Here is a 20,989-nt window from a genome sequence, read left to right on the forward strand (position 1 = left end):
CATAAGAACGAGCAAACTCAAATGAAGAATTTCTAAGTTTGACAAAAGACACACACATCAACCAATGAAAATAGTGTATTCGACACCAGCGCCAGCAGCTGCTTTGGCGCGAGATATGAAACCGTCACACATGTTACATATAGCAGTATCTGTAATACCTGCAACGCCCAATCTCGCGGAGTCCGTTTCATTTTGGACAGGGTCAGAATTTCTAGCCCAATTAGCCAAATATGATTACCAGGTCGGCGGTCACTGTTTACGTTAAATATACCATTGCGTAACTGATGCTTCGAAGTATGTCTCACTTGTAAACTGATTTCACGCAGACATAAGCTTTACTTTAATAATCTGTCTTTAACAAAGCGAGAGTCTATGCGTGTGCGTAACGCATTTTTGCTTTCATTTAACTAGTCACCATATCCATGTGTGAATAACTGTTCGGCCTTTTGAGCTTCTTGTGCCTAGATGAAATAAAATTACGTATAAATACTGTACGCCATCGATGGAATATTTTGCCCAACATGAGATCCAAGGGCGGAAAAGCACCACCTAATTATACTAAAACAGGCCCCAGTGTTGTACAGCATATATCAAACATTGTCTTATTAGGGGGCCACATTGCGGCACGCGAGCAACTAAGCAAGGCGTCACATGGGGCCTATTCGGGCAGCTTCTGCCCGCCTAAAAGCGGCTCGTTATTGGTCTGTTAGCCAATGGAAAAAAGATAGTGTGCGTTCTATTCAGCTATCCGTGTATTAACGTCGTTATTTACCTATTCTGTCCATGATGACAGGCTCACCTAGGTTCGCTGATACCTAATCCTAGAACTCTGTTTCTTTGACGTGAAGCAGGTGATTGCGGCAGGATAGATGGAAACAAATCCTAAATGGTATAGTCGGCACAGCGTAGAAAGGAATCGAGGGCATAGCCAACAAGAACTAATAGTGGGTTACCTCTTCTTAGTCTGCTCATTGTGCTATGTCGCGTAAAGGTTCTCTTTAAATGCTGCTTGGAACTGGCTAGAAGTCGAAGAGTGGACTTGATTGACCTTTGTCAGGCCTTGGATCTAATGAGAATGGCCCACGGAAAGTTTGCGGAAGTTTCAAATCGGTCTGATTTGTTTGCAGTTTATAGGTTGAAAACAGTATGCGGAGCGGTTTTAGAAATTAGAAGATCGAACAGAGTAAGCGACTGAATGAGAAAACAATATAGATAACCTGTAATTTCTATGTATGTTGATTATTATTATTATTGAGGAATATATATTGCTATACAGAGATGAAATTGACCTCGACTTGTAACGAATGCCAGTATCATGGCGTATCCTCAAGACCCATGTAAATCAACGCGGAAGAACCTATATCAGGGAAACAGAAGTTCATTAGATAAAAATAGTAAGTTGAAAGCAATATTTCTTCAAGCGCTCCCCGGGTTCAAACGTTCTATACTATATATAGATATATGCACAGTGGTGAAAAAGGCATAACTTAGGTGCTTTGAGACATTGAACTTTTGGAAGTGATTTTCTTTCGAGGGCGTCGGTAATCTTTTAAATAGAGCGTGGATTTCTATTCTGTTATTATTTTTATGAAGTATGTTTTTGCAGACCGCCTTGTAACAGTAATATTTTGCTCAATTCGAACAAAAAACATCTATCCAACATTTAACCTATATGGTCTTGATTATAAGTTTAATGTCGCTTTAGTCTGTTAATGTAATAAGAAAAAATAGTGAATTAAACACTTTTTTTTCTATTCTAAATTAATTCTATTTGTGCATATTAATTTAATGTAAATCATAATACGAAAACACGTTAGAAACGTTTCCTGACAAATACCTGCGGAGTTGTTAAGTCGTTGATATGTGGAAGGCATTTCCTAGATCAATTTTTTTGTTTGTAGTATAAATTTGTAGTACATATTTTTTTTCTCAAAACTCCTATGACTAGAGGCATAGACAGGCGAAAGCTGAACAATAAATGTTTACCTTGAAATATATCATACGGTATACGATGTGTGTCCAGATATACAGGACGCACGTTTATAATCGTGCCCAATTGACCTATTATGGAACCGACCATTTGAGACACAGGAAAATGAGCTATCTTGTCTACATTGGATAACGCGATTATCCTAGACAGAAGCTCATTGAACTAGGCAGGCCAATCTGCATCACTGATGTACTTTAATCTTCGCTAGCTGAAATCTCAGAAAGGTTTCCCTGTGCCGTCTCAATGAAACGTGTCGAGCTCTGTGGCCAGTGCTGGCTCTCATCACGAAACGAAGTATTAATGCGTCCGAGTTCGAACCTAAACCACCACGTCGCCCCACGTTTAGCGCCGCATTGTCACGACGACAAACTGGGATGGCAGTGTCAGACTATTTAAACACAGTAATATCACAGGGTTAACGTAGATTAGAATTGACACTATTTCTCCTAATATACGCAGGAGAAGAGAACGACAGGGTGTCGTTCATATTACGATAACTAAAGATCCATTTACGAGCGGATGCCACTTGTGGAGCAACGATCTCAGCAGAAGAAACAAGCAGCCTTTAGCCTAGATATGAAAAGAACGAAATATCTGTACAAGATATTAGTCTTCCTTACGCTATGAATATCTGCTAATGGTTCCGCCAATTGAAGATCACTAGTGTTTCGCCCACTCAAGGACTGGTGAAAGCAGAACAGACTTCCGATAAACGATCTAAGCCTGGTTTGCGAAAAGCGGCGTGTAAAGCACTATGACATGTATTAAGGTGGTAATCGTTGGCTCTGTTTTGATAACCAACCACATCAGCGGTTCCATATATCGCTTCAAGTAAGCTATAAGAAAATGCCGTAAATCGGCTTCGGCATTGTTTTCGTCTCTTTTTAACATATGGTTTGAAAAATTGGCTAAAGTTACTTGAGGAGTATGGGGCGACGCAGAAAACAGTGAAAGCTGCGAAAATAACTTTACAACATCGATTACACACAACATTATCTAGAAGTTGACTAGGGATTGATGTTTGTTACGTGCTCGCGTACACCCTTCACTTACCTGAGCCATTATCCGATTTGTTGACCTTTCCTTTAAACTCATTGTCAAATTTCAGGTGGTCCGTATGCTTGTTGTCGTTGTGATGATCTTCGGAGTGTGCTGGCTCCCTTACCATCTTTACTTCATCTACACGTACCTCGATCCGGATGTGACGTACACAACATGGGCGCAGCCCTTATACCTAGTCATCTATTGGCTGGCCATGTCCAACTGCATGTATAATCCATTTATCTACTACTGGATGAATTCTAGGTATGAACGGAGGCCAACGTATAATATGAATAAGTAGTATTGATGGCTTTTAAAACTAATAAGAAACCAGAATAGTATTTCTATCGCGATTCCGTATGAGTTTCTGGCATTTTTTAACAATTTTTGATCGGAAATGTTCTGGTCCAATTTTGTTCAACTAGTTTTTTAGAGGCGCTCGAACGTTAGATCGACTTATATGAATTCCGATTACCACTGACGGGAAAATCTGGCGCTACGTCGAGGCGGAGTTCGAAAAAGGCGATGACTTCTGCAAGGATTGCTCTGCCGTGCCGAATATATTTTTTTTCTGTAAAATAGCCCCGTTTACTCGATCCGGCTGGATGATATAGGGTTATCTTGAGTCCTACTGAGGCTCTATTAGTCTTGTAAACGCAAACCATAGTCGTTATATTATGTAAATCTAGTTTTGCTTTATACTGACGGGCATCGCCCGGCGCCGACCATTCATTTCTGAACTTAAAATTGATTAAAAATTTATTATTGGATTGTTGTTCAGTAAAACCTTATTATTATAACTACTTTTTGCTGAAAAGTGGGAGAGATACTGATAGACAATGAGCGCAGGTCTTTCTGCACTCTTCAGCCGGTTTATGACGCCATAGATTTCAAACGTCTGCTGACAGTCTGTGTTCGGTTTATTCGCCCGGCCTTTTCAAAGGTGACTTCAGGCGGCCCTTATCGAATTCGAACGGCCGGTGGGCCGGCCGAGCATGGAATCCTTCCTCTACGCCTAAGACAGTATTTTTGAACTTAGCAAGAGTACTTTGCGCAGTGCTTTCAGTTCTAGCTCCTAGCCATACATGGCAAATTGTCCGGGCTATTTTCGCAGGTTTTTTACCTTGACAGAAGCGAAATCATCGTATCATATCATATCAGCAATGTAGCAAAAGTGTATCTAGCTTTCAAGTCTGAACGTGAGCAGAGGTTACTAGCGATGACGTTCATGACGAGAGAAAGTGCTTTCGAGTACTATCTAATGGCAAACGACTGGTAAAAAAGGACGTTTGAAACACGCGGGCGTTACTTGTGCATCAATCTATTACTTTATATACATTTTAGAATTGATAAGGCGTAACAGGCTATTGACGATCTGGTGTTATTTGTGATTAGTTTTAATTAACAACAGTACAATTCCGATCAATCTCCCCATTATACAATTATTTATTTAGTATAGTAAAATTATGACGTATGACGGTATTTGGTTCTTATTGGCCAAACTGTGTGGAAAATGTAAGGAGTTACTTTTACGCTAATTTAGCTATATATGAATGAATAAATAAAATAAATTGGATACCGACGACTGAGCTGTGGCTGAGCTGGTAGCGACGAAATACATAGCCGAAGCATTCATTCACCGAAATTTTTCGAGCTTATTCTTATACCATATGAATACGGTATGCTATTATTACGTATGTATTATACTACTACGTATTGGTAAATCTACTCTAGTTGTGTGCTTTGTGCTCAATCGCATCGCAGGGCTTACAAAAAAAGATGGCCTATTGGTCATTGACAATCAGAAGCGTAAACGTTTAAAATATATGCAAATATTAATAGTATTTCTAAAAACAACTAGGCGGGCGACCCGTAAGGCATCAAGCACCTCTAGCCCGTTACGTAACCCAGCATTTCGTTTGGGTGCGTATTAGATAGCCTTAGTTTGGCCTGTACAATGAATCTAATCTTTGAATATTGGGAGCTTTTTTCTGTTTCGCTGTGAATCACTACAAGTTTCATTCGCCTTCTGTCGTTATATTTCAAGTTATCTTCTCTCACAATGAGGTTCCTTGTTGCGTAAAGTTCAGCTCGTGTCTTGGCTCTACCTTTGCGGTTTTTTTTTTTATAGTAATACTCGAAGCTTACTGTTGTATTCGGAACAGCCTTTCGTGTCACTTCGCTGTGCCCAGTCCATTTACTCTCTACTTGAATAGTTCCTGCTTGCGCAGCTTAATATGACCGCAAGATCGGACCTCAGATCCGTGTTACTTCCACTCAATCACTCTGACGCTCGAGGAAGGTAGCGGCGGCAATTTCGTCGTCTCTGATCATGTTGACAAACATTTGCCGTCTATGTAAGTCAGAAGGCGTCAGGGAAAAAGAGCAGGAAACATCTCGAGAGATTATTTTAGTGTTATCGTTGTAGGTTGTGTATCGTTTAGGGTCTTCAAAATGGCCAAGGAAAAGTGACAGTTCAAGAGGAAAGCATGGCTTGTTATTATCATAGACCTTACAGGTTACTATCTTTACTCTCTTTCTAATCGCTGCCCGCAGATCTGTTTCCCTCTAAGGAGTCCTTATTTTATTTTCCTACCGCTGGCGTTGTTTTTTTGTTCTTCGTAAGAGTAGCTTACGGACAGGGCCAGTGTCGGGAGCGGGAGGCCATACAACACAGCACACAACGTATAACTGGGTCAACAGCGACCTTTAACGCAAAGTTCATGCCCTTTTTCGAACTAATATACCCGACGCATCATACTGGAGTGTAATCGTCGACACGAGTACAAGAGGTCCACAAGGTGGTGCGCAAGGTTCATAAGCTCGGCGCTTGATGGGAGGCTGTGCAAGGAAAGCTTGAACAATGAATCACTAACGGTGCTGTATGAATACACTGTTTTACGTGGTTTTTATAAACGAATCACGAAAAATATGTATTTAATTAGAAAAGCCGAATACATATTTAAAACTATCTATTCTTACACGTTTGCAGTCAGCCTTATAGCAGTGACTGTTAGTTATGTTATAAGTGTGTTACGTTCGATTCAATGCCCGCCGGAAAATTACTCGAGGATCATCGGGCAGCACGGTACATGTAATGATTTTAAATGTAAAAGATGAAATATAAAAGAATGTATCGGGGTACGGCGGATCACAAACAGGTTTTGTCCATTTGTCAAGAAAGAATACATGTGGATGAAATCAGTGTTGTATATATGTGACTACCTTACAAATCTCTCGGTACACTTCCACCCAGTAGAAGGGATTGGTGACAACGGGGAGGATTGGTGTGGCCTCAATCTATCAAGTCATCAGTAGATGACTTCGATAATCATTTGGATGAAGTGTCACAGATGCGAAAGGTTTTCCTATACGAATTTTTGACATCAATGTTATTTTTCTGCAATAGACTCCGTTATGCCGTAGCCGATCGCTCGCCCATCTCGTGTTAACAGGAGCGGTCATTGTAAAATTTGACAATGATCATGTTACTTTCGTAAAATACTATCGCTTACAGCTATAGACAAGGAAAGCTAGTTAATCCGAACGAAACATCCTGAGGGTCCAGGTTCAGCGTCGCACGACCGCCAGAGATACTTAGCTCTAATGAACTAAATAAGCAAACGCTTCAACAGCACGACTATCTTAAATACTGCGACCCAATGCAAACGATAGCAAGGCAGAGTGGCCACATGCTCTGCTTTGTTTCTCTATCATGGCAACTAAATTTTTATATTCTAGTTGTTGGAAGGGGACCGCGATCTAGCTTTTGTGCTATTTTTAGTGCTTACAAATACACCTTTATTCATTTTCTCTTTTTTTGATTTCTACCGATCGGACACTCAATGCAATTTTTCAATGAGAACTGTGGCACAGTGTGATGACACAGATTGCTTACGTTGAAACTTATTACGCTTATGGGAGGAAGAGGGAACAGATTAACTGCTGTTAGTGGATTCGTTATCGACTCTATTCGTGACGAAAAAAATAAGCCATCTATGAACCGACGCTCTTGACAGAAGTTTATTGCCTGTAGGTGCCAACACGAGTGCGTTAAAAGTAAAAAAATCGTAAACAGCTCAAATCTAGCTAAAAGATGAAAAGATAAAGCCCGTAATCAACGCTAGAAGTAGACAAGGGACAAGTAGCCATAGACTGAGCACAAAGACTGGGATCATAATATTTTATTTCTGTCTAATTGGTAGGCTTCTTTAATTAAAATTTTCAATTAAAGCTTCAATTAAAAAAAATCTTTTGATGTAGCAAATGATCTTGGATCTATATTGAATTGACATATGGGTAATGTATCGAGATGCCAAATGGGCGTCCCTGCAGTTTTGCTTCGTTCTCTTTCAAACGATAGAAATATAAGTTCACCTATCCTAAGGGTTTTTTTTTGTATTTAAATAGTACAGTGGAAATAGACACATGTTGTAGCCTGACCGTCCGACACCAACGATGTACTTAATCTTTAAACGAATATAAAATATTGGCCTAACGTCGGTGCAGCTGTTTTAGGTTCGCTGGACCGAGTACAAATTCATATCAGGCTCACTGAACATTTTCTTGACGGTGTTGTGAAATCAAACTTCTAAAAGGCGAGGGTCTTTAGATAGTTAAAACAAGATCACTTTAGTCTGCTCTTTGTTGCAATGTTTTTTGCGTCTCCTGCTCACTTAGCATACATAAAATGAAAACCTTTGGGATATATATAACAAATGTGCGAGACCTTATTTTTTAACTACACCACCTAGTATTCCACGATACTAGGTGGTGTAGCTAACGAAATTAATGGAACAGATAACATGACAGCTCAGTCAATTATTATAATTCCAGCAACTAATACGAACGCGTTCATTTTAAGGTCGCGTCGGATGTTTTTATACTGTGTTTGCAGCTCCGCGCTCGCTTGCTAATAAACGTTCGCTCTCCGAAGAATTGGGTTATTTAAAAACGGATGGACCATTTCGAAATTCGATTCAATGGAGTCTTTTCTCAATTTAACATAGGCATACTGCGGTAGAGGGAGCGCACTTCCGGCGTAATTAGAGGACTGGTCTTTTATGGAAATTGGGATATAGTTTTGCTGGCCAGAGGCAGCATACGTAAGTGAAACGTGCATTTGAGGCGTAGGAAGGATAAACGTTGTTGGCAAGTTTTTTTTTCGATACAGATTTTATATTAGGACTTCTTGCGTCATCCCTCTACACTAAATCAAGCAAGAAGCTAATGGATAAGTCTGATATATATGATACGTGATATCGAACAACAACGGTCAACGAGGATTCTCCGTTCATAGTAAATGGATTGTAAAGGCATGCGCATTGCCGCTCCATTGCTCCGTGCGTTAGACGCTAGTGTGAGTTTGGGCGCGGTTTGTTCCCAGGTGCATTGATAGACAATCCGTTCCTATTGACGTTCAGAAACGACTTTTCCTAGGAAAAATGTATTTTTTATAGCAGCATTGAGCGGAAGATCGGACTAATCCACGAGGTTAAATAGCATCGAATATTATATTACGCATCGCCAGCAGACGAAATTTGGCTGGTAAATACTTAATTTTTTAGAAACTTGCGAAGAAATGAGTTCAGAAAGCGAAACATTTTTTAATCTTCGTTCAGTAGTCAAGGTCACTGACGATCGATCAGGCCGTTAGATAAGAACGCGTTATGCGACAACACAGTATATGAATAGTGTAAACGCTGTGATTGGAGTTTAAAGGCCAGCGAGGAGCTGATTAGATATTCGGGAATCACACTGCCACAGTCCTTTTTAGGAAGGCGAAGCTTAAAATCTAGGAGATCTGTCAGGCAAAACTGGCATTTTACATGTAACGTATTGCAGGATTACGAGCAGACGTTGCTGTGGAAATTGGATAAAAAATGGTCCTTCGCGAATTGACTCCAAACCAGTGAAAAATGCGTGAGTTGTATATCGCGAGCAATATTCAGAACTTAACTCGACAAAAAATCCGTCTGTAGCACACGGTCGTCGTGGACGAGACATCTTTGTTGCCACTAGGAGAAGGACCAAACGAGCGAATAGTGTGGTCCTGAAAAGACATCGAGTTTGATGGTAGCGTCGGGTAGGTTTTGAAGTAAGGCAACGGTAGTACATCAGGGGCATCTGTTACTATTACATACTTGCTGAAAATGAAACTCCGCTATATCGAGTTCCTCAAGAGATTTATGGACCGTTATCACGGCGATCGAAAATCACGCAATATGGTTACTTGATGACAATGCTCAATGATGACAATAGATCTCATCACCGTGCTTCAATTCCTTCTTGGAATGAGCAAAAAATATCCAATGTTGACCAATCTAAGTTTGAATTGTTACAAAATTTTCATTACAAAATACCTTAGAAAGGGTGACTGGTAGACAAGCATATCCCACAATTGATTTACTTCGAGAAGCCATAGATAAAGAAATTACAAATAGAATACGAATGCTAGGTATAAGATTGCTCAGAAGTCGAAGTGAGTATGCAAAAAAATTAAAGAGAGCACCTATAACACATATTGAAGTATCGTTATTCTAACTTGAATAGTTTATATTAGCTACTAAATTTCAAAGTCGCCCGGGGTCCGCCTGTTACAGTGAGGAAAAATCATCGTATTTTAATTGATTTTCTAAGTGTACGTTAATGGAGGGTTCGATAGTAACAAGTCATTCGTAGAAACGGTAGCGCACCGTCAAAATGACGTTTGCAATATTTGCAAAGGATTCCTTGATATAAAGACATATTTGCTTATAGTTTGGTAATATATACGACTTATATGATTAATGATCTACGTTGATAATGATAAAAACATATATATTTGTCCATACCTATTACTACTGGTCTCTTTATCGTATCCTTTTTTCATTGACTAATTGATGATCGATAATGTCAATATTGGTTCATCGTATTTGTTCAGATCGACCAGGCGCACGTGAGTAGGTACCTCGCTGTTGTCTTCATTGATATTCTCGAGATGTGGTCGTACGACCGTGACGTCCTCTTTACGGATGCCACTACAATGCCAAACTGGCAGCAACACGGCCAATCGCGGAAAGAGTAACTTTTTCTTGCGAATGCTTTCCCCTCATCCTCAATTCTTTCGTGTCGACAAATCCTCGTGTGCTTCGTTAAGAACTACCTTCGTTTTTTTGTAGGTTGGTTATACTTATACTGCCTCCAATAAGTCCAAAAGCAAAACAGAGTATGAACACGAGTTCCTAAAGGGAGGCGGGACATAACCTTGTCTCATTGCTCCTACGGCGGGGTGCCTTTGCGATCCTTAGAAGAGTCTCACGAAGCTGCTCTCTGCCGCTACTACCTCTATGACACAGCCTACTAAGGGAACGGACTAGAACTAAAATAATGGAACCAGTTAGAAATTAAACAATTCGCAAAATGAAATAAATAGCTCTGCGACCCCGCGCGCACTGAAGAAACACGGCCCCTATAAATGCCTATTGGATAATTCGATGTGGTGGAAGGACGGCCGCTCTCCTAAAGCGTAAAGATAGCATGACAATATCGTTTGAAGAACAGTGACAAGTAGCCTATCAAGAGAGCCTACAAAGACGTTAGGCAGTGCTAGAATAGGACGATACCAGGAGTTACGAAATAGGGTAAAAAAACAGCAAACAAATAGGAAAAGTCGGGAAACAAAACCGGTTTGTCACACCTCCATCTTCGTGCCGTTGTTATTGACCAACAAACAACTGTACTTGGAGTGTGCAAGATATACTTTCGCAGTAGTAGTAGTAGTATTATTACTAATATTATAACTATTGATAAAGCACATCATAGACACAAGATCCGATAGTACGGGCATAGTAGAGGCTGGCGAGATCGAGCATGGCCAGCGAGCTTTGATAGCGGCTCAGCAACGTGAATGTCTATTGGACTGATTGTTGATTATGGCGCGATGCAAGAACGGAGCTGACTATCGCAGCTTCTGAAACCTTGTGACTGGTAGCCCCTCGGAGACAACGTCGACCAGAGTCGTCTCCCAGAGGTAGTGACACGAATCTACTGCTAGTTGTGTAGGGGCCAGAAGTTTGCCGATAAGATTAGCTTCAACGCTGCCACTCCCGTCATGGCGTCGTTTCGCCGTGCTTTTCGTTGGGTAGCACCGCTGCAAACGCCAGTTCCAAAGTCGCCAGTCGATCGTCCCGACTCTCAGCCGATCTCGTCGGGTTGTTGGGTCGCGTAATCTTGTACAAGTCGAAGGGAGAAAGGAGCCACAGGCGGGAACAGTCGTCACTGCTGACGCTGACAGCGATTCCTTTTGTTTCGTATAAATGACAGAAAAAGAACGGGTTTTGTCGCGAGCGATCCAGTTATCCAGGGTAACGCGACTAGATCACGATGAGTGACGGAGAAGAGCATGTCAGCACGTGCTGATAAACAAATATCAGAATAAAGGGACCGTAAAGTAAATAGCGTTTTGCCTGTACAATGTCCGATCAAAGGGTCATCTCTGTCCTAGAAAGCGTAATATGATTTAATTGTGTTGACTGCCTAATACAGCTATAATGACAGGACGAACAAGGCTGCGGAAAGGTCCTGACTGTAAGATAATTATAATAACAATACTATTTAAGCAGTTCAGATAATGAGCACCAGATGAGTAACTATACAATATAATAAGAGGAAAAGATGGTGGAAGAGTAAATAGTCGGCGCGAAGGCTAAATGTTAAGAGTTCGAACAGGACAGAAACAAGGATTACTATTATACGGTTGGATTTTACTAGAAACTCAGCTGCGTGATAATAACATCGTTGACACGCAACTGTATTTTAATTGTCTGTTAAGTATCTGAAAGCTACTGCGGAGCTGCGGTATTTGCTAAAAATCACAGCAACGATGATAAGGACACACAGGCATACACATACTTCTAGACCCGATAAGATCGGTAGGAGCAGAACGGCCAGGCAAAAGCCAAAGGACCACATTATAATGACGGTAATTGCACGAAAAGCCTGTAAAAAAACAGAAAATCATGTCAAATTAGCATGAATTAAAACAAGTCCATTAGGAACGCCGTGGTAATATAGATATCGGTTTGGACGTCGGCTAATATCAATGGCACGGTACACAGTTCAAGTGAACTGCAGCGTGAACAGAATAAAACTTTACGACCTGATTGTGACGGCGCCTGATAACTTTCTTCAATGGTTAGGTCTTTCATATAAGGAATCCCAACCCCTAAACTTCGAATTCATCCACAGTCAAAGGTCTTTCAACTATATAATCGAAGTTTTTCCAACAAGTACAAGTACTATATACAGAAACTTGTAGCTTGGGGCTGGGAGAACTTGAGTGCTACGCCATATCATTTCGATATCAGTCTGGTTGTTTTTACAAAATTTTCTGATTTGGTGGCTTTGCCATGATATCGAAGTGCTCGAAGTTTTGTAGCAGGGCTTGCAATGTAGAGCTCTTACAAAGATTGACAGTGTCCTAGAGCGATTGACACCTCTAAAATGCCGGTAAACATATGGCAGTGATTGTTTCGAAATAACCATTTGTATGATGCGCAGGCCGGAGTTTATTCTCTATATGTGTGGAAACGGAAAAAGACGACTGTCAGACAGTAGTAGCAAATCGGATAGGAAAACATTTGAAGAACGAATAATCTGGCAAAACTTGTTTTAATGTTCCCATTTCACGTTTGTGCACAGTATATACACAATGTATATATGAGCCTGTCCGATATCCGAGCAGCGCTGAGGACAGATGCGGAATTATGTTAATATGATGTACCATAAAAGTCACTTAAATGTTATCTGAAGTATCTGAAGGAGCAGCCCTTGGCAGCCCATAGAAAAAGAGTTTCAAGCGGTTTCGAACGTAAAACAACTAACATCGATTAAACATTTATACTCGGTTTCTATGTGGCCACTGTATTGCTTATGGGAATCCAGCTTGGTATGAAATTGTTCTAACGATGCAGTGTACGCTAATATTATGGGTCTGGGTTGAAGGTCAGACATAGACGCGTTCTATGATGTACTGCAAGGAACGTAGAGCCCAAAACAAAATGCTATCATTTTCTTGCTGATTACCGTTAATCTTTTTTATCTACAAATTTAGTCATCAATTTTAGAAAAATCTTGAACCAATCGAACTATGGTTAGTTCCTAACGTCACGACAACTTCTTACTGATGAATACCTCCATTCGCAAAAAAAGAACCTCTGTTCCGTAAAATGACAGTACCATAGCGGACTTTCGGTGTGTCAACCGTTCTATGTGGTCCTCGTTAACTGGTTTGCTGCAACGTTTTGCCGTTGTTCTCCCTAACTCCACATACATCCCCAGTTGACCGCTCTCATACGGTGGCCCCACATTCACAAAACCCAAATATTCGGCTTCAGCCGTTCAAATGGTAAGCCGTTAACCGTACAGTGGTTCACACAGTCACGCTTTCTTGGTGGTTGTCGCATTGAGCGTACTTTAAGCTCGCCAAATCAAAGGCTACCACTGTGCGAGACAGCCACCGTTCGACTACAAAATGTTTTTTTTTCTTCTCTATGTTTCAGATTTCTGTCACTCCTGTGTTAGATTGCTGTTTGCACTATAGAAGGAACTAACGAGAGTTTTCCTTTAGGAGAACCTCACTTGTTCCCATACCAGCAAACGGACTCTCCACTTTTGGCGCAAAAGGCAGGCAAAAAAGAAAAAGCTATTCATATTATTCCAAGGTAATACAATGAAAAACAATCTTACACATACAACATATGCAGGTTTTCTATGTATGCTCTTTAGCTAGGGGTTTGTAAGAGCTAATTGGGCTGACTGTCAAACATCGCTAGCCGATTAAACAGCTTCAGTGTCCAGACGTGTTTGTCTACTAGTATTAAATACGTGGTGGTGGGGTAATTTCGGTTGGAAAACGCGTGGTTTGTCCCGTACTGGAAGGGGCTTGAGGCGTCGCAGGTAGCTTAACGGGATGTAGTAAAAGTGGACGTGCAGTCTGAAACATCTATGTTTTATACGACCAAACTCACTTATATCGAGAACAACGACAACCAACACATACTCACAGCATGAAATGTGCTTTTGCATTATAAAAACCCTTTAAGGATGTTTACTGTTGCGCTCGTTAGTGAGTGCTGTCTTTGTATATCTAACTGAAACTCTATTGGAAACAACACCGAAACATGGTTAGCTGGACATCTTTGAAAATGCTTTCTCCAACCGATTAAATAGGACACCTGAATCCAAGCACAAACTCAAGCACCCCGGACGTGCAAGATCGTATTTAGGGTAATACGAAATTGATTCACGTTACCAAAGCGCCTGCCTATTCGCTGTTTCTAAGTGGATGAAGGGAATAGGCCGCTGATATGACGACGATGCCGAGGGCCGACCTTTTATCTATCTGCCAGTCGATCTTTTAGAAGTTAATTGCTACACAATAATTAGATTAGTAACTCTGTATTGCTTACACTTAACTCGGTGTTTATGTCAACATGTGACGTATGGGCGATATCAAAGAGCAGCAGTAGCGGCGGCAACTGAGATCGAGCCTATTCATAAGGATGCGGTGACGCTAAGTGACAAAAATGTAATAGGTATAGTAAGCTGCAATAAGAGCTGTGAGGTGGGATAGAGAAAGCTATTGAAAACGACAGAAAATCGTGTATGCAGGCAAGCTGAAAGAGTCGGGGCAACTACAGGGCACAAGGCAGGTTGTGGGCTGGAAGTGAGCAATCCCGTCTAGGAAAGAAAGTTGATTAGGTTTTGCCCTGAGGCTGTATTTTTCTCTGACGGCAACATTGTCTTATCCTACGCGTATCGATGCAATTCTTGTTGGAAGAGTCGACAGCCAGAGTGATAGGAAGAAACGTCCAATGAGGATCCCTTCCTACTCACATGATGAGAATAACAGAAAAGTCATTTTTCCACGGACTGGTGCCGAATTGAAGTTCGCTTGCACTTATCTGCCACATAGGACCTCTAATACTGAGTGTGAGATCCGATACTCCCGATCTGTCTGTCACCGAACGCATATCAAAAGATTTCCAGGAGTCGGCGTCGGATGGGGCGTGTATAGGAAGAGACTATACAGCCACTACGCAGAATGAGCTAATGTTTCAGCCGTTTCTCTCGAACAAACGAATTCTCTGTCGATAGCTTTATTCTTGAGAACTAATCAGCGTAGGTGACAAACTTCGTTCCTCGTTTGGTCGACTGCAGGCAATTTTGAACTGATCGACCGGGAGGAGAGTAGTAGTTCTGCTGGTGCTAGTTACTCTGATCGCTTATGGTTCAGAACGCATGCTAGTATACATTACTATTCTAGCTGCTAGATGGAGACCGTCTAAAAAGGATTCCCTTAAAATGAGTTACTGTTGTCCATCGACATGCATCTATCGGTAGTGTCATTTCAGGAAGATCATAAATATCAAGCAAAGAATAAAATATTGAATTTTTCTAAGGGAAATATAGACGGAAAAGTTCCTAAATACAGTTTTCTATACAATGTCGTTGGTGTATATAAGATACGACGTGCGTAACGTCTTATTTAATTGATTCGATTCCAAAGTCAATATAACTTAGAACAGAGAAAAATGGCGGAAATTAAAGGGTATAGACAAACTACATGTGGCACAATATGTCCCTATCAAAAGCAAACTGATCCTGTGCCCATCCTGTTTCCTGCATCGACCCAAATAGCTAATGCCTGGACGGCCTCTATGAAGGTATGACATATCGTACAGGTCGGACGACAAACATCCAATCGATCACATTGAGGTACAGCTCACGGATGTGTGCTCAGCCGGTATCGATCGTAAGCAGATCTAGTCACATTCTATATACATATATATATATATATATATATATATATATATATATGTATATAGTGCATTTCTATTAATATATATTTGTTCCAGTGCACCCTAATCGAGATATGATCATGTAGCAAGAAACGAGCTATGCACACCATGTCACTTATGTAGTGTACCTTTTTAGTTGGTAGGAAAGGCATAATTAGCAGCCGATTCCACAAAAAGGTCCCTGTATCACGCTTGCCATACGCTGAAGGTAGTCGTGCGTGTCCTTTGATGTTCATTGGCGCACTTATGATACTAGGAAGGACCGCGAAAAGCGCCTACCCTGAGAAACTGTTAAAAGGTAAGTATCGGCTATACGGCGCCTGTGTGTGGCTGAAGGCAAACAACTACGGGTATCTATGTGCTTACCTATCATAAATATACGTTTGGTTGTGTACCTGGAAGGAAGTGGGTTGTGAAATACAGTGAGGTGAAAAATACAGTTGTACGGACATTTTCTGGTAAGGTTAATGGTAGTGTGCATTCATACACATGCACAAAGAGGGGGGTCTACGTATAAATAAGTACATTTTTATATCTTTATATAGATTACTAATCTTGAGGATTGATGAACCATGCAAGGTATATAGATGGCATAGGTGTGGAGAGAAATGAGAGGAGGCCGTCAAAGGGTAAGATAACAAGGCGTGGTTGGGTACAGATATATCATGGAGAAACTTGCCACATACAACTACCTATTCAACTTGAACGAACAGGCTTACAGATCAACTGGTATGCTGTATTCCCTAGAGTTCTTTCGTTTAGCAGTAGGAGTGTCTATATGATCAATATTATGTTAGAAATAATTACTGTTGCAAATTGACCGAATCATCGTCATATATTGCACAATAACAATTTAATAGATATATACACATTCTACTGTAAATTTCTCGTTCCTCCTTAAGCATATCTTCGCCGTGTCTACGTCCGCTCAACCCACATTGGATACAGTCTATGGAGAGCATTGACGTTAAAACACGTAAAGGCAAATGAGCTTGACTGCGGCCTATTTTTTACCTTGCTTCCGTAGACGAGTTCCTATCTATAATATCTACACGCCAATTGGCGTTGTTGTTGTTAGTGTTTACGTTGGTGTCGTGTGTGAAGCCATCGACAAAGACGTCGATTGTTTGCACAGTGCCCCGTATCGACCGACCGCTATGAAGATTATGTTAGTGCTGTTCTCTGTTCCACGATGAGTTTTACCAGTGCTAGGCACTCTGCCGTTACGGGCTGTAGATGGTCGTTGTGTTGTTTAATTCGACCAGAACGGCACAAGCAGGATCACGCACCTGCTTTCGAGTAGCAGAATCGAGAAATCGATGTCACCCAACAGATACTGGAGCATCTGGGTATGGAGCGACTTCATGCAGTCCCCATTTTCTTTCCGACCCTCGTTCCGTTTCGATTTCACCCTCCGAATCGTTGTCTATTGGCTTTTGGCGGCCACAACGGCGTCCTCAACCGGGATTCGAACACCCATCGAGAGAACGGGGCAGCTTTGTCGCCGGCAAGTTTATTTCGATATTGACAGAGTGTTTAACTTGTCGCCGATATGAGTTGCGGTCCGGATAACGTAGTAGTGGAGAATAGCGACTGTGTAGTATAGGAAGTGTTGTGACGTGCACCGATATCGGCCTCGGAAACAGACGCCCTGGGATTTGCAAACAAAAGAGCGACGATATTGCGAAGGTGGAGAGGAAACGAGACCGAACCAGATGGTACGGAGGCACATGAAATGTGTAGAAGTACACAGCTTTTTAAGTATATATATATATATATACATATGCAGCTGAAAAGTATTGACCGCCTTTAAACCAAATTTGAAATACTTATTCTTTATTTGAAAATAACAGAGGTGCAAGATTCGCGCCGTATTAAAATTTTTCAGATAAGAACCCTCAGTTTTTAATACTACCTAAAAGTGTACATGTTCTGGCACTGTCATGGTGGCAGGCGATGCCTTCATTCTTCACTACTTCCCCTCAGTTTGTTGTAATTTTATTAACTGTTAAGGGTAGAGGTTCCAATGTATCTTTTTTCCAAACGGCCACAATCTACAGCGCACGAATTCTCTTCAATCCCACCAAAAACATAGCATCATTTTCGTCGGCGTCAGTTTAGATTTTGTCACAGGTTGTGCAGCACATGTTTTTATATGTACATTATTTTTCTATGTGATCAACCTTTTTTCACCGACCTTAATGAACCGCCATATTTTTTTTTTGTGTTTCTATAAAGTTCCGTACATCTGATCCAATAAACTTGTCTGCGTTAACTTTTGTCGCATTAATCAAACATCGACATTCTGTTTGTAGTTAGCTTTTGCCATATGGTCTACTGTCCGCCGGTGGATCCTTAACATCATGGCTACTCATGTATTGATCCTGCCCAGCTTTTCTTCATAATTTGTCGGTCGCCACGAGGGGCACATTTCGCATCAAAGTTTCCAGAACGAAAATGACAGAATTATCTTTTAGCCGTTCTTTCCGATAACGAGTTTGGACCGTAAGAAGCACATATTTGCTTATGGGCTCGGGAAGCGTTAGTGCCTTTATCGTTGTATAATTTCCTTTCGCGCACTTTCTACGGCGTTCTATCCTAAATCGGAATGAAGACTTTCAACTATTTTGTTCTGTCTATAATTGCCAAATTTCAGTGATGCCGATCCGTCATAAACTACCTAAGACCTGCGACTTTGAAGCTACCTAGCTAGAAAAAAAATGGTCAATGGTATATATGTTTACGTAGACGAATAGGTAGGTTAGTCGATGTGTATGAATACAGTGAAGACGCGAACGTATCAATTGCGCTATAGTTTGTATCGAAATATCGATAAAAATGGGGGTCCAGTTGGTGATGATGCTTTGGAAACTGGACCGGTACTGACGAAAGATGACTTTCGGGATACTAGAAAGGGAATGTTCGTTTTTTTTTATTAGATAAAACATGGTTAATTGTAGTTGTAACAACTTAGGAAACTTTAGCCTAACCCATAGTACTAAAGCAAGCCGGTCTGTCATTGGATGAACATTGTTTTGTAGAACGGTTCGGACGATTCAGCTATTGGCGTCGGTATTTTCGCCTACCGAAATTAACTTTTGAATATTGTAAATAGACAACGGCTTCCGGATATGTAAATTGTCGCCAATGATCAACAGTTATTTTCCGCTTTCTACTTACTGCGATAACTTCGAGGTTACAATAACATTTCCTAGGTGTCCTGTATCTTGCTGACTCAATTTATCGTTCAACGGGGAAATACGCCACCGATGATATTGGCTTTGATAAATGGATGAGCACAATTACGTTTGCAAAAAATACGTATAGTTAAAACCTGCCGCTTGTGACGCGTGTAATAATCTCATAGACGTGGAAAAATTCGGTTATCTCTAGACGCTTTCTTTGCAATTACCTAGCAAATCTCGTTTAGGTCACATGGCAATTTTGAGAGATTTTTCTTTTTAGGAGACACCTTTTAGGTAAATACGAAATGGGCAAGTAAGCAGCGTATGCTTGACATAAGCATGAATCGAATTGATAGGGATCACCCTTTTTTTTTCTAGTTTATTTATAGGGAGAACGCTGACGTTCATTTAAATTAATGTTCCGATTGACGTTCCAATCATAATTTAGAAACGTTTCGTAGGCATAAATAAATGTTTACTTGTGAAGACCACTTTAGATAACTAGGTTCTTCCAGTACGAGACGAAATGTGCTGGAGTCCAGTCGCGAACACCGGGTATCCCTAGCTTAACACGTTACCGTTACTGCTTTAGTTAAGCGTCACTGTCTTTCGCATATAACTGCCTCGACCTTTTTACTTCGCTGCGTATGCTATTTACCGCCGGAGAGTTTCCCACATAGACTCCCTTACGAGCTGTTTTTTTCACACAGATATGAATGCACTTATCAACAACGAGTTTTTTCAAACATTTTACATCGAGCCGTCTTTTTGCCCATTTATGGTTCATGCAAAACTAGGATAGATAACACAGGAAAAAAACACGAAAAATAAAAAAAACAAGCTCACTGTTATCGCTTCCTGATAGTGCCGACCTATGCTAACGGTGAAACTGCTTTTGAACTTCGTTGTTTGTTTAAATCAGGACATCTCGCCCATTTGTGCATCATCAAGAAGCACAATATTATGATTAGCTTATCTTAGACTATGTCACCCAGACGCTCATGTATCGTTCATTGCTGCCCGTCTGTGCTCTCGGACGGCCATGCAGCGGCAAGACTTAGCGGCGTAGCAGACCTTTCCAAAAGACGAAAAAGCCCACCTTCTGTCTTTGGCTACCTCGAACTATTTGAACGGTGTATACGTCCTTTCATTCTACTTTAGGAGCAACCTTTTCAAATTTTCACACCTGTCCCCAGTAATCTTTTCTTTCCTAGCCGTTGTCTTTGTTTCGTGTTGTACCGTTAAGTTGATTCTTCCCATCTTCGACGTTGACTTCTCTTTAAGCTTCTCTGTGCTTGCTGTCGCTTCTCCCACCGTTACTGCTGGTTTCCATCACGATGTAACTATTTGCGTGTTGCTGCGGATCTCGCACGGATTTGGTGTTTAGTAACCACCTGGCAGATAGCGCGGCCGTCGAATTATTTTGTTTCTCTTTGTATTATGTCGGCTTCTTTTTTTTTATTGTCTCTTGTATATGATCATTTGAGCTTAGTCCGTTCCAGGGCGCCCTCTATTCTGTTGTGTTCCAGAGCTGAACTCTTTGGCTCACCTTTCCAACGACGGTTTTTTTTTGCCCCTGGTAGAAGTCTAGAAGAAGCGGTAGCGGCAGTGCAGTGCTGTCATTGTTAGCTTGGTACATAGGCGAATGTCGCTTTCGCTATATAGCCGCTTTCGTTTTTCCTTTCGCTATTGCTCAAGCTTCTTTTCAAGTTTCTGTCATAGGCTGTCGACCCGACCTTTTCGTTTCGGAGCCCTAACATGTCACAGTCTCAGTCATCCGTCCACCACTGCTATCAGCGATACTGTTAGCGGGCAAAAGTATCTGCACGGTCTTGATACAATTTTTGACGAGTCGATTCGGGTAGCTGTGCGGTCTGCTCTCGTTTCTGGGTTAAGCAAAAGTGGCTAGAGGCCGACTCCTGATTGAACGA

General features: G+C 41.1%; 1 protein-coding gene across 1 annotated transcript in view; it reads left to right on the plus strand.

The window, feature by feature from the left end:
- The window catches only part of LOC111269965 (tachykinin-like peptides receptor 86C), a 50,442-nt gene that overhangs the window by 11,830 nt on the left and 17,623 nt on the right, over positions 1–20,989 (plus strand). Inside the window, exon 2 of the mRNA XM_022849925.2 lies at positions 3,099–3,295. Coding sequence (XP_022705660.2) covers positions 3,099–3,295 — 197 coding nt within the window. The remainder of the gene's footprint in view (positions 1–3,098; positions 3,296–20,989) is intronic.

Source organism: Varroa jacobsoni, unplaced genomic scaffold (assembly GCF_002532875.2).
Source record: "Varroa jacobsoni isolate VJ856 unplaced genomic scaffold, vjacob_1.0 scaffold_154, whole genome shotgun sequence".
Classification (NCBI taxonomy): Eukaryota; Metazoa; Arthropoda; class Arachnida; order Mesostigmata; family Varroidae; genus Varroa; species Varroa jacobsoni.